This window comes from Anopheles gambiae, chromosome 2, assembly GCF_943734735.2.
Source record: "Anopheles gambiae chromosome 2, idAnoGambNW_F1_1, whole genome shotgun sequence".
In the NCBI taxonomy this organism is placed as follows: domain Eukaryota; kingdom Metazoa; phylum Arthropoda; class Insecta; order Diptera; family Culicidae; genus Anopheles; species Anopheles gambiae.
In genome coordinates this window covers 9,944,838-9,967,892 of record NC_064601.1, presented here as the reverse complement: position 1 = coordinate 9,967,892, position 23,055 = coordinate 9,944,838, and the positions used below count along the sequence as shown (strand labels likewise).

Here is a 23,055-nt window from a genome sequence, read left to right as displayed (position 1 = left end):
ACTACTACTACTACTACTACCCTCCTTCTTCTACTTCCTCCAACGAGCATATTTAGGCAAACCGACCGGCAGTATCAGCGTATCCTCTGTTCTTCGTGAAGTCCACCAGCTTGCTGCGTTCGCCTTTTTTCACTAATTAAATGTTGCTATCTGTTCATATTAAGCTGTGCTACACCGACATGGTACTAACGACTGCCTTTCTTCTCATTCGCTTTCTACCCACTTCTAGGCTGGACCGTAACGGTGGCTGGCAACTACAATCCCGAGATGGCACCGGACGTCGAGATGCGGCTCAGCTTCCCGAAGGGTGCTGCTACCGGTGCTGCCAGTGGCGGCAAGTCAGCATTAACGAGCTCCAGCGGTGGAAGCTACAGCAATGCGAACGGTGTGGGCCGGCAGATACGGCAGGCACAACAGTACGCGGACGATCATCATCATCAGCTTGACGGTGGTGGGTATCTCGGTGCTGCCGCCGGCAGCAGAAGCACCTCGCGAGCTGGCACATTGCCACCGGCCTCATCGCAGACACCGAGCTCCTTAAATCCCAGAAGAAATCTTACACGCTCCGATGGAACAGGTACGGACGGCGTAACGTTTGAGAGTAACTCTTATTAAGGAGGCCTTATCTCTTTGCAGGTGCTGGCACGGGCACGGGCAGCAAGGACTATCGTCTTCCAAATGTTGGCCCAGCGCACAACATTCTGGCAAGACCGACGGCGAGGAAAGCGATCAAGGTACCACCACCAGAACGCACCACAGCGAACGTGACAGTGGGCCCTGCACCGGTGGTGGCAGCGGTACCACAGGCGCGCAAAATGCAGCAAATTCCCCACCACCAACAACGCAGTCGCCATCTTTCGGCCACTTAGTGTGTGTGTGTGTGTATTGGTGTGTCGTATCGGAAGTAGTGTATCTTTCCTGTTGCCTCCCGTGGAGACGACACTCTTTTCCACATGTCCGGGAACAACCTTAAGATATAGACATAGATAGCTGTTGTTAGCGTGTACCACGTTGTACGTCCCGTATGTACCGATAGCGCGTGGCCATATGTGCTTTGAAGATTCCTTGCTCCTCCTCTCACACTGTGCTCCACAAGGTTCGATCTAGTGACCGGTCCAGTGAGCACGTGTGGAGCTTTTCCGTTGGTTTCTTTTGTAGTAGAATCACACACACACACGTTAAGCGTCAAGGAAATGCGGCTTCTTGCTGCTTAGAGGCTCCGCTGATGGTTAGGTAAAGCAAAATTGGCCAATTTCCGTCCTTCTTACTAACAGTTGTGTCCTTCCAACTCTGTGTAATAATGTAATGTTTAGTTCTAATCTTCGCTTCGCATTGTTTGTAAGCGTCTGGCTTCTGTGAATGTTTCATGCTTACGGTGCGTTACACACCGTGGTCCTGTGATTTATGTGTATGTGTCTTGTTTGTGTTCCGTTGTGAATAGCTGCGAGCCTGATTCCAAGCCATTTTTTTATTGCGTCGCTAAACTACGCGACTGTAGTCTCTCTCTCTTTCATCACTCATAGATGCTCATTCATTTGGTATGTGGTGTGTGTGTGTCATGTTCTCTTTACCATTCCATTCCATTTAGCATTCTATGCCGATCGTTGTGTTGATTTGTTGTTTGAAGCCATATTCTATGTATGATCACCCGAAAACAGTAGTCGTATCGTATTCATGTTGTGTCGTTCGTCTCCATATTGTTGTTACGTAGAATGTCTAAATGTGATATTACCACTGCGCGAAATAATTTCTATCTCAAGGATCGTTCATCATAGAGAAAGGGGGGAGTTCGACACATCAATGCACTTTCGCTTCATGTAGGCTCATCTTCCGTGAATCTGTAGCACTATCGTTCGTGTACTGCTTTTCGAGGATCCATATTTCGTCGTCATGTATTTGTTAGCTTCCTTTACTGCGTCGTGTTGTGAATGCATCTCCACACATACACATACACACACACACATACAAATATCATCCCGAAGATACATTGCTCATGTGTCATTTATCTCTTTTACTGTCTTCATCTCCTCGTGCCGGAACTACTACACTGCCACCGCTCGAGGCTACTTTTGTGCGCCTCATCCTTCCCTGTATCTGATTTGATCTCCTTCCCGTTGTCATTCCATACAAACAATTCGCCCGCTTGCGCCCTCACACAGACGGTGGAATGTAGTGTCGTGGCATCGGCAACCCGCACCATCGCTAACAGCTACCATCAGCTGTCCCATCAGCATCAGATGGCCGCCAACAGTAATGGTCCGCAGCAACAGCAGCAGCATCACGCGGCGCGGGCTCCACCGATGGCAGCGGTGCGTGGCGTTGGCGGTCGGTCCCGTCCCGCCAACCAGCAGCCGCTTGCACAGCCTTCCACACAAGTACTCCATCCCGCATTGCAAAATGGGAGCGGTGGAAAGTTCCTCTCATCCTCCTCCCCTTCACTAGTGTCCCAGCAACAGCAACAGCAGCAACATCCATCGCAGCGCTATCACCACAATACCGAACCACCATCATCATACCATCTAGAAGACTACGGGTAATTGCTCCTCACAAAACACGAAGAAGAACAACATCGCATCATCTGCTCTGCCAAAATTATTCCCCTTTTCCACGCTATACACTAGAACCGGTTTGGCAAATCCTTACTTAACGCACGCACACGCACGACTCGTTTTCGGCCATTCTATGCAGAGGCACCACTACTACCAATACTAGCCGGGTTTCTGTTCGCCCCGTTTTGCTTATGAAGTGTATTTGTGTTCGTTTCTTCTTCCACACAGTAACGGTTACTATGGACAACAGCAGCAGCAGCAACCACATCCGCGCAGGATGTCACTGGATAGTCAGCAGTACCAGCACCACCACCAGCAGCAGCAGCAACACACACAGCACCATCCAGCGGGGTCGCTAATGGCAACCGATTGCCTGTCCGTGATGGGGAATGCGATCGCACCGGAGATCAAACCGCGAGTGCCGACCATGAGCGAGAAGGATCTCACCCGCCGGCACCACGTGTGCTACACCCGCACCCAGCCTTACTTCTCCTAGGGGAAGGGGGGGCACAATAAAAGCCGAAACAGTAGTTGTAGAGAGGGTACCGATTCACACAGTCGAGGACGGCGATGACAATTCTCAGGTCAGAGATGTAAGCACCGATATGGTAGAGACAGTGCAGTGACAGAACGAAGCTCACACACACACTAGCCAGTGTGTCGAAGATATGGTTTAGTCGGCAATACTTATTTTCGATTAAAACCCGATCAAAACAATCCTTTAACCTACGAGAGCAGCTCCCTTCTATCTCTCTCTCTCGCTCTCATCACCCTCGTGTAAACGTGTAAGAAAAATGTTAGTGCATTTTAGTGAATAAATTTTAACTTTAGAGAGTAATTCTTATCAACAGAAGCTAGGTAGTGTGCTGCATCTTTTGATGTCCGAACGAAAAACGCGATTTAAGTTTCTTTCACCACTCTTCGCTGGGGCTAACGCAACATACACAAAAAAACACACAAATGTTGTGTGCACACACGATTGTATATATATATTCCATAAAATTGATAATTTTCATATAGCCGTCTCAAGCCCACCGATTAGCTATCGAAGTGTGTGTGTGTGACGATGGCAAAACTTCTGCCAAGAATCCATCGCTTACTTAGTAACTCGCTCCTGTTGCACGGCGAAGGAGAGGCCCGTCCCGTCTTCCGTCGTTGATGAATAGAGCATGGGGATCTTTCAGGCCTGGACCATCACACCGTTAGCCTTATTACTACTACTACTACTACCTTCACAGTTAACGCAAACACATATTCCCTCCCCCCCCCCCCCCCCCCCCCCCTTTTGCACAGCTTATTTCATGCATTGCGTTGCGAAATGCATGTTAGAAAAAAATAGGCATAATGTAGCTAAAACCCCAAAACTACCGCACAGGTTTAATGGCAGATGACGATCAGTGTACAGAAGCGGGCAGGTGTTTCGTAAAAATGCGTCAATGCAGGGTTTTCCAGGAGTTCTCATAGCTGTGGGACACTTTATTGACTCTTTCTTACCGGAAATGAACCAAATGTAATGGGAATTGGACTCTACAGCACCCTTGTGGAACAAATCCAATAGGAATTTACAAGAATCCTGCCACATGGGATGCCATAGATTCCAATTTCCATCATTAAAGCTCACTTCCCGTAAGCAAAAGTCAAGGAAGTGTCCCACAACTATGATAACCCCTGGGGAAAACCCTGTAACATACCTTTTGCTGCCTAAAAGCAAATACAATTCTGTTCTGTTTCTATTTCGGAATTTGTCGCGAAAAAACGTGTCCTTTCTTCTTCTTCTACACGATGCACACACACAAAACTGTTAATTGGCTGTGTCTACTACGATCATACTTAAACACGGGCGCGCTTGCTTTGCTATCTACAGGTAGGGGGGACGACACACGTTTCTGTTCAGGGCCCTCCCCTTTCTCCCTTCCAGTGGTTACTACTATTATATCACGCGTACACGAGACGAGACGAGCGTACTGCTGCTGCAGGCGCTTACAACACCACCATCATCATCACTTACTTTTTGATGCTTTGCATATTGTCGTCCACTGTGAAGTTCGGAATACAACACACGCCTTTCCGTACCATCGAATAGATTCAACCTATTATTTATTGCGATTTCTCGTTCATCTTGTGCTCGGGTATAGTGCTTCTGCCAACCAGCCGCACGATGACACACTATCTCCCTCCCTCCCCCTTCTCCAACCTTCCTTTTACACACACGCGAGCGCTGTTGTCTATATTATATACGATTATAAATATAGGGTCTATATTCAAAGATAGCGAATTTGTTATAATATTTGCATGCTTTTGTTTGTTTGTTTGTGTCTGTGTGTTGCCGAGGGAACGCGCGTACGCACACTACTGCACTGTACTGGTTCCCTCAATTGGATAGGCATTATATCATCCCTAATCCTCCTTTGCATCTTCACGCGCGCACTCTTTCCCTGCATGTCTCTCTGCTGCTAATGGTTGTATCTTAGCTGTGGGTATCCTAACTACTTCCCTGTCTCTCGCTGCTCTGTCCGATCTCTCTCGATGTCACAATTCACTTGTTTGGGAGTAGATGGATGAAATAAAGTACACAACACGCCACACCTTCGTTGCAGTTCTCCGCTTGTGTCACGACGAATTGAGAGGCAAAGGTACACCAAGAAAGGACTTTAAAGCGTAAGAACACTCTACACTTCCTCTACCAGTACCACCAAACAAGTCGTTCTGCTCGCGTGTGCTAATAACACACACACACGCAGTAGTGTTTGCGGCGCTCTGCCCACCACTCTGTCGTATGACCAATTCCAATATTAAATTCATTCAATCACGTACTGGCCGCCGCCCTCCGCTTACACCTAAAACCGACGTTTGCGTAATGATTAAAACAGCACAAAGGGGGGGGGGGGAATCATAACCGTGGTGGTGTGTTTGCGTGGCGGCTACTGTGGACTTTGTGTATGTGTTTGTGTTTATTTTCCCAAGCCATTCTCATTGGACAAAAACTCCACACACACACACCACTCTCTCTGTGTTATGCTAGTATCACCCTAAATAATACGCAAAAAAATTAAGCCTACTTTGTCCTAAATTTTGTTTTGCGTTGCCAAAGGTTTCTTTGTTGGTGGTGGTAGTTTGCCGCCGGGAGCCTTTATATACCTGGATGAGCAATCGTTGTGTTTTCTCTCTCCCCTTTCATATTGTCCTTACAACTACTGCCTGCTGCTGCTGCTGCTGCTGTTGCTGCTATTACATACTACTACACACTACTGCTACCACTACTACTACTACTACATTTGCAGATGTAACTTTCAGAAAAGAATAACACAAAATAAACGGAAAACAATTCTAAACCGATAAGCAAACTTGTTTGTGTGTATATCAGAAAAAAATAAGGAAACTAGCACACTAGTTAATAACCACCGAAAGAACTACCGGGCACAAGGTGCCCCGTCCCCAATTCTGCCAATCATCATTGCGCCCGGGGGCCTGCTCCCTTTCCTCCGAGAGCTTATCCGGTTCCAAGAAAGAGATAGAGTGTGTGTGTGTTCAAAGGCATCATGCATGCATCATAAATGTAAGGAAACGCGCTTTCTTCCACTTTTGTTTTAACTATGATGATAGTGTGTGTGTGTGTACTACTTTTTTGTCAGCGTATTTTTGTTTATCTCGCTCTCTCGCGCACTTCACGACCAAGGATTTGCTTGTTTTGTGTTGCCTGTCTGCATCTCTCATTGTTGTTACTTACATGCTCCCCTTCCCCCCTATCTTCTACTAATCGACACGCTTCTTCTTACACGAATCCAAAGTTCTTTGTCTTGATCGCTAGCAGGAGCTTGTGCCGCAGGACCGCTTTGCTGGAGTAGAGCGGTATGTACAGCCGGGAGATGCAGGTGTTGGCCGTCGGCAGGTGCGAATCGTCCGCCGGGCGGATGGTCACCGATGGCATCGGCTGGAATCCTTCCTCCGAGGCGGGCAGCGCCGGTGAACCGGTCCAGAAATACACCTATACACGGAAGGGGGGGGGGGGGGGGAATGAAATTTTACATTATTGTGTTGCGCATTACAACCGGTAAACAGGCAGCAGGCAACGTACCAAATCCTGCCGCTCCAGATTGCTCATCTTTTCGACCACGTTCCAGAGCCAGCGCTTGAATTTGGTGAGCTTCTCGCTCGGCTCGTTCGATTCGTCGTTGAACGCGGTGTAGGAGATGAGGGTCGCCACGTGTATGTCGCCGACACCGTTCAGCAGCAGTCGCAAATCTTCGGCAGTCAGCTGATCGAGCGCAGTATCGGGCAGCACGTCAAACACGCCGGAGCGAATAGCCTGCAAACGACGAAGGATACCCAAAATGGAGTTATAGTCATATTGGCAACCTTTGATAGGATGGGGGCAAAGCGGGCACTTACTTCCAATGCCTTTTCTTGCGTCTTTATCATCCGATACTCCGCGTACTTGCGCACATAGTCGTACACGTTGTTTTCGTTCACCTGAATATCGCGTCCGCCCGGTACCAGTTCGACCGTTCCGGAACCTTCCTCCACCATGAGGTCAATCCTGTATGTTGTATGGGGGGAGAGGGGAGGAAAATGGTACGTTGTAAAGCACAGGATAATCACCGTACACAAGCGCAGCAGCGAACAAACACTTACACAAAGTTGATTTCAAGGCTCTGCAGTATGCTGATGCCTGTTTTGGTTTGCGAATCTTTGATCAGCTGGCGCAACGACTCGTACACCACCGGATCGAAGAAGGCCAGATCGTGGAAGCGGATCTGCCGGCCGAGAATGAACTTCAGTACGTGCCGTTGCAGGAACAGCGGAAATAGTTCGTTCTGCAGCAAGCACAGCCCAATCAATCTGTGCCGTAAAACGGAAGAAGGGAAGAAAGGATGTTAATGGCATGCCATATAAAAACACGGTGACCAAAGGGGCAACAAAAAAACAGCGCAACACCCACCTGCCCACATTGCGGAACGCATTCATCCGTTCGCTGGAAGGATAGCCCTGCCGGGGACTGTAGAAGCCGCGCTTGCCGGGCGTGTAGAACAGCGGCGCGTCCATCTGGCAATCCTCCAGCAGCAACACCGGGGTACACTTTTTCGCCAGCGCCGGCGTGCTGCCGCCGCCTTGTCCTGCCATGCTGCCGTAGCCGCCGCCACTGCTGCTGCTGTTGCTACCGGTAACGCCACCACCACTGCCCGCTACACCACCTTGATCACCCGTGGTGCCGGCGGCACCGGAAGTGCCGGATGATCCACTGGCGCTACTGCCGCTGCCCGCCAGCGAAACGGACCCACCGAGCGAGGACGAAACTCCTTGCGCTGCTGCTCCGCCAGTGCCTGCTGCTGCCGCCGCCGTCGATGCCGACTGACCGCTGGCGCCACCGTTGGAAAGGTTGTCCATTTCCAGCCGCTGGCGCTGCACGATTATCTCGACCGCCTCCCCGATGCGCTGGCGCAGATTCTCGTCCGAGGCGAGCAGATGCAGCACCTGCGTTGGTGGCAGCTCCAGCAGCATGCCCGTAATCTTGGCCGCATTGTTCGGATGCTGCTGTTGTACCTTTGGATAGAGCCGCTCGCCCAGCTGCTGCTGCTGGACCGAAAAGATGTCGCCCACGTTCAGCAGGGTGGGAGGGCTGGCACCCCCACCACCGCTGCCAGCTCCCGATGAACCGCCGCCACCGGCCGCACCCTGTTCATTGCCCGGCCGGAACGGGCGGGCGTCGTAGTTGAGCGTTTTGCGAGATTCACGGTTCGGGCGCCACAGCGGCTGCTTGCTGGAAAGGCCACGGCGCGAGCTGCTGCTTCCACCGGCGCCACTTCCCTGCTGTATGCTGCTACTGCCACCGACCACTCCACCCCCAACGCCTGCACCGGCGTTTGAGGAGCCAGCACTGCCGCCACTGCCGCCACCACCACTGCCACGGTGCCGCAGCATGCTGTTGAACGGACCGGCCCCGTACTTGCTCGGCGTTTGGGCCGCATCGAGCGGGGGCAGCTTTTCGTTCGCGAGCAGCGCCTCGGCGATGGCGGTGTAGAAGCTGCGCGCCACGCCGGAACCCTCGCCCGGCTCGTCCTTGAACGTTACCTTCACCCGGTTAAACACGAGCGGCTGCTGGACGCGCCGGTTGTTGTACAGCCCGTTCAGCTCCTTGAACGTCTGCGTCAGCAGGGCCGCCCGGTTGCGCTCCATCTTCAGCAGCGTCAGGTCTTTCTGCGTGGTGCAGCGCAGCTTCTCCATGTAGCGCCGAAATTTGGTCTCCTTCACGGGGAACCCGTTCAGCTCGTAGATGACGCTGCCCGGCTCAACGCCGACGTCTTCGAGGAAGACGCGCGCAAACAGTATCAGCGACAGGCGCCACCGGCCCAGCAGTATGTCGGACAGGATCGAGGAGGACATGGCGGACGAGCCGCGCAGATAGATGCCGCGTGGCGGCATCTCCGGCTGCAGTGCGGCCGGCAACACGTTCGGCGTCGTTTCGACCGTCACGTGGGCGGATATCTCCTGTATGTCCATCGCTTCGGCCGATTGTATCAGGTCGACCGAGTTGCTGCTGCTGCCGCTGCCACCGATAGTGCCCGCGGCAAACACCTGTGGAGGAAAGGGAGGGGGAGGAATGGAGAAAAAGACGTTAGCAAAAAGAAACATCGCTGTAAGGGCATCGGCACATTGCACACGTGCCTATTCAACGCTGTTGGACAGAGTGGAATTTCGGGAATAGGAATGTACGCTCCGTATCTGTCCTCTAGGTAAACAAACTCTTACCCACTAAAGGTCATCAGAAAGCGTGGCGAGATGCAAAGCAAACGCCACCATCTATGAGCAATAGGTGAAAGGAAAGCCACAACTTCGCACAAGCTTCCTTCGTTATCTGTGAGTGCTCAAAACTGTTGCTGTAAAAGCATCCCCCCCACACCTAATAATGCCCTAATTGACTTACCGTGGATGATGGTCCCGCTCGCACAATAACGCTTTTACCGGGGGACGTTCCAGCAGGTGCATTCCCGATCGTTACCAGCGGATTGGCGAACGAAACAGACGGTCCCGAGGAGGAGGAAGACGCAGCAACCGCTACGATTTGCTGCTCGCCAGGCATCGCTACATCCGCAGCGCCGGATCCTTGTCCTGTGTGGCAAAACGAACGATTCCATTTTAATATCGAGCATTATCGGTGGGAGAGTATGACACTCCTTACCTAGAACAACCGAGGACCCATCCAGTGATGCCGATCCGCCAGCGGCCGTCGTTGCCACCTTTCTACGCGTGACTATTATTGGGGGCCGAATCGCAGACGCGGATTCTTGCTGCTGCTGCTGCTGCTGCTGAGGGGTCTGCTGCTGCTGATGCTGCTCGCTTCCCTGCTGCTGCTGCTGCTGAAGCGACATCGACAGTGCGGCAGTTGCTTCGTCGCCGCCACCGCCCGCATCGCTGCCGCCGTCGTCCAGCTTCTGGCGCTTGGCCGTCGACGTCGACGAGTGCTGGCGCGAATCCTCCGAATCCGACTCCGACAGCTCATCGTGATCCTGATCCGTATCGACATCGATTTTAATCGACGATTGCGACAAGTCCTGCGGCTCATCCGAGCTGATACTCACTTCATCGACGTCGGACTCTTCGCTGTACTTGTTGTTGCTCTTCAGATAGAACAGCCGGCTCTTTTTGTAGTAGACCTCGGAGAAGGAGGCGGCGGAGGACGAGGCGGCGGCACTACTACCGCCCGCCCCGGAGCTGCTGCTGCCACCGCTTGGTGGGGGCGGCGGTGGAGGCGGCTTCGGTGAATGGGTTTCACCGCCGCCGCTTTTCGCTGCTGCTGCTGCTGCTGGGCCACTGCCACTGGCGTCCATTTCCTGCTGCTTGTTGGAAGATCCATTGCCAACCGTCGCCGAACCGCTCGCAGCAGCTTGGAAGATTCCTACGGGAAGAGAAATTTCTACCCTTACACGAGAGTCCGTGTTCGGTGGTGAGGAGGATTGTGTGATGCCACCGCTTATGAACGCTACGCTGCTTTCCTGCCCGGTTGTTGATGGCTGGTTCTGCTGCTGCTGCTGCTGCTGCTGCGCGTCGGAGTACAGTGCTTCCGTTGGATCGATCACGATTCCTGTGGCTGTCGCCGATGCCGCTGCAGCACCACTACCGCTGCTGCTGCTGCTCATTTCATGCCGAATCGAGGACGACAGGCTCAACCGAACGGGGGGCAGCTCCAGGTTGGTCGCAGAACAAGCACCCCCCTCCGACGAGCAAGCGGTGTTCGGATTCGGCGTGCCACTGCCGCCAGGTGCCAGCGTAATCGGCCACTTGGGCATGCCGAACAGATCCTCGCGCTTGGCGGTCGGCTGCAGCCGGTGCGGCTGGTCCGCTAAAGGCAGTGCTTCGGTAAGCGGCGTGTTGAACGGATCCGGTGCCGGGCAGCCGAGACAGAGCGTTGAATCCGACCGCTGGAAGAAGGAGTGCCGGCGGCCGAGCGACGGGCGGCTCAGCACGTCCTCGTCGACCGAGTCGCTGTCCATCACGATCGAGTTGGTAATGTCCTCTTCCGCCTCTTCGTTCTCGTTCTCGTCCTGATCGTCCCACACGTTCGAGCCGGTGGTGGTGCGGTCCAGGTCGCAGTCGTTAGTGGCGCGCATGTAGAACAGAATTGCATCGAGCACGTACGCCACGTGCCGCAGGGCGGTCACGTCCAGCACGGGAAGGGAGTCGCGATGCTCCGAGTTGTGCGCCCGCATCAGCGAAAGGCAGTAGGTGAGGAAGTCGCGTCGGCTAGCTTCCGAATCTGCCGTCATCGAGGAACCACCTGTGGGAAGGAGACGGGAAGAAGCGCACAGGGTAAGAAATGAGTTAACAAAAACGCTTTCGTGTGCAGGGTGTACCACCACACACCGGCAACAGGAGAGATGTGTTTTGAATTGTAGTAATTATAGTAAATAATACTTTTTAAAACAAGAGGAGCCAAACTAAGTCAGTAGCGAGTAATATTATTGGCAGTGTCCTAACAGAGTTTTTTACAGGGCTTTCGAAGTCAGTTTCTAATGTAAACATTGTTATTCATCGCATCCACAAGATGTTTTACAACAGCTGTCAAATTTGTTTCAAAATCAAATCTCAGTTTCAACACATGATTTTCAACAAACCACAAAGAACTGTCAAACTCAATCCAGCTTGAGTCCTGTTGAAAATCATGCTGAAGAAATTAAAAATTATTACAATGAAAATGAAATGTCAGATCGATGTGGATTAACGTCTTGGCACGCGGCAAATAACAATGTTTACATTCGAAACTGACTTGGAAAACTCTGTAACATCTTTACAGGGTTTTCGGAGGCAGTTTCTAATGTAAACATTGTTTTTCACCGCATCCAAGATGATTTTCAACAACTGTCAAATAGTTTATTTAGTTCAAAATGAAATTTCGATGTTAACACATGATTTTCAACACATCACAAAGAACTGTCATACACTTGAGCTCGCGCTGTCCAGCTTGTGTCGTGTTGAAAATCATGCTGAAGAAATTGAAAATTATTGTGATGAAAATGAAATGTCAGATCGAAGTGGATTAACATCTTACATGCGGCGAATAACAATGTTTACATTCGAAAGTGACTTGGAAAACCCTGTAATGCACAACGTACCTTCTCGCGCGCTGCGATCATTATCGGCAAATCCTAGGCTGCGCGCTGTGGTCGCTGTGCCCAACGTGCTAATTGTGGCTCTGCTTCTGCCTGCTGGAAATAATGAAAGTAACGATTGGTACACATTGCTTAAACCTGTCCCTGTGGCTAAAATATTTTTAAATTCTTCATTTCTAAATATTTGACGAACATATATTATGAACGACAATATCTACTTACCGGTGACACCGATCAGAGCGGAAGGAGCTGCATCACTAGTGCTCGACGAGGTCGGAATGTTGAGCGGATGTAGCGGATGCGAGGGGTCGGTGGAATCAGTCAACGACGCACCGAAGCGCAACTGTGCCTCGGTTGCTTCCATTACGGTCAGTATCCACTCCCACGTCAGCTTCAACCGCTTCTCAACATACATCTAGGCAAACGTACGGAAACGGAAATCAAAAGTTCCAATATCGCGTTAATTTCATCTAATTTTCGCAAACACCCAACTAACCAATACAATCCCTTACCTGTAGCTGCACCGCGTCCTGGTGGGTCACGTCCAGTACGGACGCCGAGCCGGTAATGCTGGTCGGCAGCATGCCGATCAGGTCGGAAATTTGGCGCAGTATGATGCCGAACGCACGGGCCAGGGCGCTGGCCGTCGTGGTCATGGTGGGCGATTCCTGCTGCTGCGCGGTCGTGACGGCCGCCGTCGACCGGCGCAGCGAGCTCGGATCGATGAACACCATGTTGGAGCTGCCGGTGGTCAGGCGCACCCGCTCCGGGGCAGTCGTTTCGCGGCTCCGTATGGCCCACTGCATCGACTGTGGGGCGAGATTGTTGCGCTGGTTGCCGCCCGGCGTTTGGCGCCGCTCGAGCTGATCGTCGTTCAGGTTGAAGTCCACCGTCGACTGGTCGTCGCTTTCGCCGTCCTCCGAACCTTCGTCGTCCGGCTGGGTCGAGTCGCCGGAATCGTCTTCGTTGTCGAACAGCAGTGAGTTAAGCCCTGCAAGTTGTGGAACCATTTAAACACCAACCAAACCACAATCTCCCCCTCCCCTGCCAGCGCATGTCCCCGGGGAAAGCGTCAGCAGCAAGCAGAGCTAAGCAAGTAAACTACTAAATCTTCACCTGTATCCGAGCCGGCCGTCGCGCCGGTTTGAACGCTCCGCTGCGCGTCCTGCGTGCTCTGGTTGTCGTCCGAATCGGAATCGGTTTCCGGCTCGTGGAAGTTGAACTCGTTGTCGCTCTCGCCCTGCGCGTTTTCCTCGCTTCGCAGCAGATCCTGCGACTCATCCTCGGCATTCATCGAGGCGGCACTCGCGACCGGGCGCAGCGAGGACGAGCGCCTTGGCGGCGGTTGCTCCCGCTCGGCCATGTCTTCCTGCTCGGACGTTTCCCCATCGTCCTGCACCAGTGCGTCCGCATCGTTATTATCCTCGATGTCGCCCAGCCGAATGTTGATGCGCGAAATGAACCCGGACGACGAGCGTTCGCTATCGAGCGGATCGACGCCCAGGTGCACACTAGCGGTCGTGTTGGCAATTTGTGCAATTCCGCCCGCATTGGCGCGATTTGTTGGCGGTGCCAACGGTTCCACCGAGAACAGCTCGTCGGTGCTCTGGAAAGAAAGCAAGGTAACGGTTTTATTACGAAACACACATGGTGGGGGCATTTGTTGGTGGGCATTCACTTACGTCGATATTGTTAGAGGACAGATTGAACGGCGCAATGGGCTTCACCACACCGAGCCGCACCGGCGTTATGAGCGCGTCCGCTATCTCTACCAGCTCCTCGATGGCAAACTTGAACAGCGCCGTAAACACGCGCCGGTACGCCTGCAGATGCTTGGTCTGGGTGGTCGAATTGCGTTGTTTCTCCGGGTTCTGGAACCGCTCGATGCTGAAGATGACGTACACGCGCGCCACCGACCGCACGAACCGGCGTGCCACCTTCTGGGCCTCCTCGGCCCGCCCCGGGATGGACTCGTTCTGCAGCTCGTGCACCAGCGTCATCAGCAGCTTTTCCAGCGGATCGCTGCTGCACCGCACGATCAGGCTGTGCGTGAACTTGTCCAGCAGCGAGGTGCCGCTCTGCGACTGCAGATACACCTGCTGGTTGTCGTCGTCGTAGAACGGTTGCTGGTTCGCGTTCGGTACGATCGGTTTCTCGTTCTCCGCGCCCGTCATGATCATTGCCCGCACCGCCGGCCAGTCGTTGAGCAGCCGGTCCAGCGCTTTGCGGGCGAACCGCGGCGGCTCCAGATTGTGCTCCGGCATTTCGTTGTCCGGCTCGAGGTTGGGCGTTTTGCGCGCATTGCCCGACGAGGTCGAGCGGACGCGCGACGTCGCCCGGTACTGGCGCTGCTCCACCATCTGCCGGCCGACGGTCTGGATGAGAAACAGCAGGATCGACTCGCCGCGCGAATTGAACCGCGTCACCAGATCCGTCTCGGTCGCCATCTTGCACAGCAGATCGTGCCGCTTCGCCTGGTTGCCCGCGATCAGCGCCTTGCACTTGCACTTTTCCCAGCAGTCGCAGTACGCGGTCGGCGACGTTCGCTTCAGCTTGCAGTCGTGACCCTTGTGGCACACCTTGGCGCACTCGGTGCAGCAGCAGAGCGACCCGGTCAGGCCGCAGGTGCGACACTCGAAGATGTCCTGATTGATGTGGTCCGCACCGGTCCAGGTGAACGAGCACGTATCGTTGCAGCACAGTATCCCGAGCGGCGACTGGTCCGGCGAGGAGCCGGGCGGGAATATCATCGAGTCGCGCACGGCATCGTCGCCGTTGGCGATCTTCTGCACCGCCTTGAACACGGTCAGGCCGGCCTGGTACGCCCGGCACGTAACCGCCAGCATGAACGGCGTCTGGCCCTGGGCATCCTTCGCGCTGAGGAGGGCGCGCAGGTGCGGCTGCAGCACCGGACTCTCGCACAGCAGCTGCAGCACGAGCTGCGCATTCTGGCGCCGCTCGTTCGCGTCCGACACGTACGCTTCCGGTATGGCGGCTAGCGATTTCTGCGCGGTGTACAGTGCGGCCGCCTGCTGGCTGCCACCAGCGGCTCCACCTGCCTGCTGCTGCTGCTGGCTGCCCATAGCGTTGTTCAGCCCGCCGAGACTGTCCTCGTCCCCGCTGGCTGGGTCGTACTCCGGCGGCCAGTAAACGACCGGCATCGAGTTTCCACCGATCACCGGCTGCTGATCGTCGCCACTGCCAGCCGCACCGGGCACGGCCAACCCCCCACCTTGCACGTTGTTCGACACGATCGCACCGGCGCCGCCACCACCACCACCACCACTGGAGCTGCTTTCCAGCTCCCGGTTGCTGACGTTGCGACGCATAATTTCCCTGATGCTAACTGGCCGATTGCCAATCATCGTGTTGGTTATGACGTTGATCGACTCCAGCCCGCTGTTGTTGCCTCCGGCCGCGGAGCCTCCACCGTTCGACGATCCCCCGCCGCCGTTGCCGTTCGAGCCGCTGGCGGCAAACTCGGGCTCCCGGTTCGACGTCGGCGAGCACATGCTGATGCAGGCGTGGATAATGTTCCGATTGCCGTCCGTGTGCTCGGCCAGTATCGCTGCGAGCGTGCCACGCATCTGGTCCGGCCCGTCGGCCGCAATGTGCGCGAGCAGCTGCCGGACGCCCTCGATGTCGCAGCGCAGTATCTTCGCCATGAGCAGCTGCTGCTCCGGTGCGAGCACCACCAGCGCCACCTGCGACTTCAGATTGACGCCCACGGAGGGTAGCGTGAGCGAGGCGGCCGCAATGCACTTGATCGGCGGCAGGTCCAGCCAGCTCGGGTCCCGTATCGCGTCCATGCAATCCTTCGCCATCGGGTAGATCGTGTTGTTGCCGTCGCGCAGCAGCAGCACGCTGTCCGAGCTGTCGCCGGCACAGGTCAGCGACACGTCCTGCATCGAGGCGCCGAGAAACGAGCCAATGTCCGTGGGGAACGCACTGTCCTGCTCCTGCCGGCCCGTGTTCAGGTTGAACAGCGAGTAGTGCAGCCGGTTGTTGGCCGTCTTCATGATGCCGTGGATGCCCTTCGGATCGACCGCGATCGTAAGCAGCTGGGAGGTGCCGCCGCCGCCGCCGGCTGCCGCATCGCTGCCGCCGCTCGACGCGGCGGCGCTCGGATTGAGCACGATGCGGCGCGGTATCTTCTGAAAGCAGTCCGGGACGCGCGGCGTCGCGGCCGATTTGATCACCTGCAGGTCGTCCTTGCGCAGCAGGCGACAGTCCTGCCACGCCTCGATGTCGTCAAACTTGTCCTTGCTGTTGCTGCCGCTGCTGCTGCTGGTCGACGCGCCGGGCGGGGGCGGAAACTTTACCGCCGCATAGTCACCGTCCACCTTCAGCACGCGGCCAATCGGAACGGAGCGTACGTCTTCGACGAAAATGACGTCCCTAAAAGCGAGGAAGCGAAAAAAGGAACGTGTTAATTATCACCGCCGCAACCACCCACTCCTCCCCTCCCCCCTTCGCACTTACTTCAGCAACCATTGCTCTTCGTCCTTCTTCGGATCGGGCTCTTCCTTCAGCGTCATGCGCTTGGGACGTTTGTGGGAATTGGTGACGCTGCCGGTGTCGCTGCACGTGCTAGAAGCCGGCGACGGTGGCGGCGGCATGTCGATCCGATCGGCCGACTCCTTGTTGTTGCCGGCCCCCTGTTTCGAGGACGAAACGCCCGCGGACCCGGAGGAGCTACCACTCGCCCCACCAGCACCACCTCCACCCTTGGAGTCCTTTTCGAACAGTCCACCTAATCCTCCGGCCACACCGGCGGACGCATTCTGCGATCCAGTTCCACCCGCATTCGAACCGGAGCCCAACGAGCCGGCAATGCCACAGCTGCCCGGCGTGGAGCTTGAACCGAGCCCACCGCCACCACCACCACTGCCGGAACCACTGCCCGTGCTTCCGCCCTGCGTGCTGGCGGCGAGCTGCTGCGATAGCGTCGACATCGAGAGCAGCTTGAACCGGCACACCTTGGTCAAATCCCAGGCCGCGTTCATCAGCTGGCCCACCTTCGGCACACCGTTCGAGATGGTGAACCCGATCGCACCGTGCTGGTACATCGGGCAGCTTTTCATGCACACCTGCGCGCCCACGGTCACCTCCGGCGCGTTCACGCTCGGCCGGATCGGCTTCTTCGCCTTCGCCTGGTACTTGTCCCACAGGCGCTTGCGCTGGCCGAAGGGCAGCACGCCCCACCAGAACAGCTCGCCGCTCTCGGTGCGCGCCACCGTGTACAGGGTGCAGGTGTGCAGCGACACTATTCGGTCGAGCGCGAACTCGGGATAGTTGGTGGCCACGTGCTCCAGCTTGTTGCCCGCGTACCCGAGCAGCTCGTCCATCCAGGTCGCGATGCGGCCGCTCTCGGTCGCCACCGAGCACCGAATCAGGGTGGCCGATATGTGCGTCACCTTTTCGTACAGCAAGTTCAGCGGTATCGTCTTCGGATGGTGCACGCTCGCGGCGTCACTGCTGCGGTACGGTTCGGCATCGGCCCACCGCCACTGGTGCAGCTCGCCCCGCGCCGTCACGCCGATAAACTCGGAGTACAGGGAAGCAATCTCGGTGAAGCGCACCGGGTGCTCCTTCTCCGGCCACGGTTCCATCTCATCCGACACCCACAGCGGGTAGCCGGACGAGTAGTCCTTCTTTTTGGAATCTGAAACAACAACAAATAAACTCTGCGTGAGCAAATTTTCCAACTCGCTGGGGTAAAATCAACACATTATGCACATTGGACTTACCACCCGCTTCCTTTTCCCACACGTCCTCTCTTCCGCCCTGGAACCAACGGCGCGGTCCAAAGTACTGCCGGTCGCGCCAGCGGCCAAAGCCTTCCCGCTCGGCACTGCTCAGCCCGGAGCCGCCGGACACGCCCGAGGGTCCACCGCCGGCGCCGCCACCGCCGGACGAACCGGACTGGCCACCGCCCGCAATGACGGCCGACGAACCGGCTCCACTGCCCGGCCCGGACTGGGTACCGCCGCCCGAGCGACTGCCGGACGGGGTGCCGTCGTTGCTGTTACCGGCCGAGCCGGCCGCTCCGCCCGATCCACCACTGCCGCCGGCGGACGATGAATTGTTTTGATTGCGTTCACTACGGGCACGGCTGTATAACATCAAACTAGTTTCAGCGAACGAAACAATCGTGACGAAAAATGTACATACATGTTAGAGTCGTGAATCCAAACGGGCCGAAATAGATTAACATTGTTTTTTTTTTTTTGAAAAATGTACAGTCAAAAAATACTCTTCCAAAAGCGGTCATATACAAATGGGCCAGCTACTGATCGAAAGCTTAATTGGTTAAGATTGAAATGTCTACGAAATCTACCATTGCTAGGTTAAATTCATCCTAAATTCAATTCCATATAAGGGATTCTTCTTTAGTGAATAGCGTCATGGTTTTTTTTTTTTGTAATAAAAATATAATAGAAATCAATTTCTGAACAAATCAATAATTGTATAATGAAAAATTCATGGATCTTAAATTGCTGACAGCAATTCAAATTTCAGAAAAGAAACGTTGCTCTTTATACACTAACTAGAAATCTGTTTATCTGATGTTCCATATGCTCCACCAATCATTATCAACCCATTTACTCCTATATCAATCGCTTTCAGGAATGTACATCAACTCCGCCCGAACCTAAGAGCATCCTTTTGATTGTACAGATGCGTATTTTAGATCGTGTGTTCTACCACCCATACGCTATCCACCTACAACCGCAAATCAAACACTACGGAACTACGGTACGGTAAACAGAGGAAAGGTGACATTCCCACCGCACGTCCCACAGCACTTACTTTCGAATGTTGGAGAATCCAAACACATCGTCGGTGAACATCGCTTCCGCGTCGATGATGACGCTGTTATCCGGATGGAAGCCACCGTCCAGCAGGGAGATCAAATCCTCGGCCACATAGTTATCGCTGCCCTCCTCCGTGTCGTCGCCGCCCTCGTCGTCGCGCGAGAGCAGATTGTTCACCGCCAGATTCACGTCCAGATTGGTGCGCTGCAGCTCGCGAATGATCAGATTGCGGCTCTTGCCCTGCAGCACCACCTGCGCCTGAGCGACCAGCTCCTCCGGCACGAACGGTGCCGGCACGGACACGATCGACCGGCTGCCGGACGATCCGCCACCCATGATGACGCCGGTGCTGCGCGAGCCGGACGCTTGCGAGCCACTGCCGGCCCGTACCGAGCTGCTCGTGCGCATGATGCGCGCGCGCGACCGGCACTGCCGCGAGGTAGGCGTGCTTTTGGAGTTGTTGTTTGACTGATTGGACGATTGGTTGCCGCCGCCACCGCCGCTACCACCACCACCGGCACCTCCGCCGCCGCCTCCTCCACCTCCTCCTCCGCCGCCACCTCCACCACCACCTCCGCCGCCGCCGCCGCCGGTTCCGCCGGCCTTCGAGGCGTCCTGCTTGCTGAGATCCAACCGCTCGGGTATGATGGAAAAGGCCACTCGGAAGGCGCGCCCATCCTCGAGCAGGATGCCGAGGTGTGCCGGCCCGATGACGATCTGCTTCACTGGGACCTTCAGCGACTGCAGCCCGGGTAGCGTCTGTACGCCATATTTGTTGATTTTATCGGCCACGTCTCGTATTCTAAAACGGAGGCAAGCAAATAGGACGAAGACACTATTAATAAGATGCCGGCTTTGGTGTTATAGTAAGACCGAGGATGATGGTCTGTTTTGAAAACCGTAAAGGTGGAAAATGTAACCATACTGTCCGCGCCCCACGATGACGCCACGATCGGTACATGGGGATGATGGGAAACGAAAAGCATGCTGGACGATGTCGTCGGTCCAAAATCCCCGTGTGCTAGACAGAGATGAAACGATCCCACCAATCGCACTCGAGGCGGCGCTGTCGTGCACATCTGACAGCTCCCGATACCTTTTCCAACACCCATGCATACCACAACAACATAACAACAAAAAACTAACTATTTATGAAAGCACATCGAATACATATTATGCTTTTTATGCAACACATCACACACTGGCCAGGAGCAGCCAGAACCGCAAAAAAAAACCTGTACCCACCTGTACACCACACACAATGGCGGACATGAGCAGACTTGGCACTGTTCTCGCTCGCCCTTGTGGTGGGGGTTGGGGGGTCTTTATGCTACTGAAACTTGCGCCTAACCTAAGTTTCTGCCAATAGGATGCGAAACGAATATTCACCTGTCGTTTAGTTGATCCTCTGTGCCTGGCAGCGGATGGACGACGAAGTGTAGCGTCGACATCTTGGTCCAGCGCCCGGCGGCCGTTCGTTCGGCCCGTCTATGGCTACTCAAATCGCTGTCACAACTGCGCTTGCTGCTGCTGCTCACTGCCGCTTGCTGGGTGGTGTTCTCATTTACGAGAGTGAGAGGAGGGAAGGACACGATGACAAATCGTCGTCGATTTTAAAGCGCCGCACCGTGGCCGTTTGATTGCTTCATCGGCGGTCCCCCCCTTGTCCGCAGGGTGGAGTGCAACGGGACACAGCACGCGCTCGCGAGACACAAGCTGTGTGACAACTGCACACCGATTTGAACCAACTAGAATGGCTGTGCTACACAGCTACACGGGCACACACACACACACTACGCGGCAACAAATGCTTCGCTGTTCTTCTCCACACCGGGGGCACACACACACTGTACAAACGCACTAATAATGCGAAACACGCCGATTTCACACACTGCTGGACTACCTTTTCTCTGTTTAGAATTGCTTGCTTGCTTGCGGTGCTGCTACTGCTGCTGCTGCGGCTGCTGCTAGTGCTCTTCTTCCTCCCAACACACAGTTGGCACTGGCTGCATATGTCAGTGACACACGAAGAAGAGCATGCAATAACACGCACACACACACACACGCAGACACACGAGCACACACACTCGCCGTCCCACTGACGTCCTGTGTGCTGCGCTTCACACTCACACACTAGAAAACAAAAATTACATTATTATTTCGTTTTTTTGTCGTAATGTTATAACGTATCTCGGCCCTCGCATTCGATCCTCCGCTAATGCTACGACCACACACGCACACATGCACACACGCGCGTAACGAACGCACACACTCGCGCGCGCACACACATACACGGCTCGTGAGTCGACGACCACCGAAAAAGAACCGTTTTCTTTCCAACGTTTTCCTACTCCTATCGCCGTGGCAGTCTCCGGTGCGGCTATATCAAAGCCTCCACGGGTAAGGGGACACTTTCTTCCTCTTTTTAGCCTACTCTCCTAACTAATGCTCACTCCCCCTGGACTTGGCGCACGTTGATGGAACTACTTTTTTAATGGGAAAAATATGGATGTGTTGTATTAAAATGGATGGATGGTAAAGTGAGATTTTTCTGGAGAACGCACACACACACACACGCGGTCAACACGGTTGGCGTGTGGACGGTGTTCCGTCGAAGCCAATCCGTCTGGCTTGGAGCGAGGTGTGTGACTTTGCAATTCCGTGGAAACGAGATAAAGCCGTTCCGCTGCTCTCCCCCGCCGCGAACGTAACCGCGTGCATAGAAAATAACCTAAAACCGGGAGCGCCGTTTACCCAAACAGCGGCGAAGTTACACCCGTGAGCCGCCGAATGAATGCTTTTTTCCGAGAAAACGTTCACCACACCGCCATCATCAATTGGTTGGCCATCACCGTCAGGATGGCAGCGCGTGCGGATACATCATCACACCACCACCACTACTAATATTGCTGTGTCTCGCGTTGCTTTGCCAGAACACTGCCGTGGTGCTTTTTCAGTGGTTCCGGTACCCCCTTAACGACTCTGCAAACCCACCCTTCGCCCCCAGGGCAATGGGCCTCTTTCCCCCCCGTAAAACGTCCCTTTACTCAAATATATCGCTCTCCCTGCAGAGGATCGCTTTTACTCGAAAGCACACGGTATCTGCCCTGTCCGGTGTCTCTACACACCTTCTTACACCCTGCCTCTCCCTACATCCTACACCCTACCCTTCTGACCTGTTCTCACCCACCAGCTCGCTAGGAAGCAAATCCGCAGGTTTGCCCTATTTTCGGGGCCAAATTTCAATGCGCCGTGATGCGTTCCACAGACTGTGACTGTTTGATCGCTAGTTGAACTTATTTTAGCTACGTTTTCACCTTTTTTCCTCGCTTTCTAACTCAGTTCTTGCGAACAGAACCCGTGCACGATGTGTGAATTTTGGTAGTGATGACGGGACGAATGATGATGGGAACGCGTAGCTCCGAACGCATGCTCCGAGCACAAGCTCGTTCCGATCCGACGCTAAAGCTGAGCTTACACGAAGCATCGTTGGCTCAACTGAGATTAAAAAAAAAATTTTGGTGTTTGAAAAAAATCTGTTATTTTTAAAAGCGTTGATTAAAATCTGATCTGAAAATCTGGTAAAAATTGATTAAAACCGAGTAAAGATGTACCTTTTTTGTGTCTCATTACAAACTACGATACAATTTAGGGATTATACAATGTTGCGGTTTGATTTTCCCTTGAGGCGATACAGGCTGCGCTCTGGCACCAATCGAACACGACAATCGACTCGAACAAACCCATATAATCATATGGAGGTGCACTGTCAGACACAAACAAACAAACAAGACAAACATGTCAAATCCCATACATTTTTCATGTTCGATGTCGTGTTCGATTGGTGCTAGAGCGCCGGGACAATCAGTTGGCGTCAACTCGGTGGACGTCGGTTTTGTCTATCAGCATTTCACATGATTTTGCAATCATGATTGTTGTATGACCTCATTTGGTTGGAATATGATAGTGTGCCAGCAGTATGATAGTTGGGTTGTTTGACGGACTACGAATGTGAAGAATATAAATGGCAGAGACGAATTTTGTTCGGCAAAATTTGTGATGAAAGCTGAATTTCTTCGCAAG

General features: G+C 54.1%; 2 protein-coding genes across 20 annotated transcripts in view; one reads left to right on the top strand and one right to left on the bottom strand.

Moving 5' to 3' along the window:
* Nucleotides 1–3,402, top strand: part of LOC11175623 (uncharacterized) — a 44,757-nt gene extending 41,355 nt beyond the window's left edge. For 10 of the 13 annotated variants that reach the window (XM_061647165.1, XM_061647163.1, XM_061647164.1 and 7 more), the window contains 4 exons: nt 230–577; nt 637–734; nt 2,160–2,533; nt 2,778–3,402. In XM_061647165.1, the coding sequence (XP_061503149.1) occupies nt 230–577; nt 637–734; nt 2,160–2,533; nt 2,778–3,045 (1,088 nt within the window). In that variant the 3' untranslated portion in view covers nt 3,046–3,402. Of the gene's footprint in view, nt 1–229; nt 578–636; nt 1,234–2,159; nt 2,534–2,777 lie in introns of those variants that run through there. The other 3 variants (XR_009765133.1, XR_009765132.1, XM_061647169.1) reach the window with 3 other exon arrangements.
* A 1,227-nt stretch (nt 3,403–4,629) lies between these two features.
* LOC1281389 (E3 ubiquitin-protein ligase hyd) lies at nt 4,630–22,398 on the bottom strand. 7 transcript variants are annotated; one of them, XM_061647159.1, is made up of 18 exons: nt 22,290–22,398; nt 20,362–21,105; nt 18,968–19,774; nt 17,905–18,284; nt 16,637–17,819; nt 13,837–16,552; nt 13,271–13,760; nt 12,667–13,145; nt 12,377–12,569; nt 12,158–12,250; nt 10,127–11,322; nt 9,727–10,054; nt 9,472–9,656; nt 7,489–9,122; nt 7,182–7,388; nt 6,939–7,086; nt 6,625–6,855; nt 4,630–6,534 (listed from the first exon to the last, which is right to left on the bottom strand). In XM_061647159.1, exons 2-18 carry the CDS (start codon nt 20,421–20,423, stop codon nt 6,322–6,324), a joined length of 10,545 nt encoding a protein of 3,514 aa, XP_061503143.1. In that variant the 5' UTR covers nt 20,424–21,105; nt 22,290–22,398; the 3' UTR covers nt 4,630–6,321. The 7 variants fall into 7 exon arrangements, with proteins under 7 accessions (XP_061503143.1, XP_061503139.1, XP_061503142.1 ...); XM_061647155.1 differs by having other exon boundaries at nt 9,727–11,322; XM_061647158.1 differs by having other exon boundaries at nt 9,727–11,322; nt 12,667–13,115.
* Nucleotides 22,399–23,055: the final 657 nt, after the last annotated feature.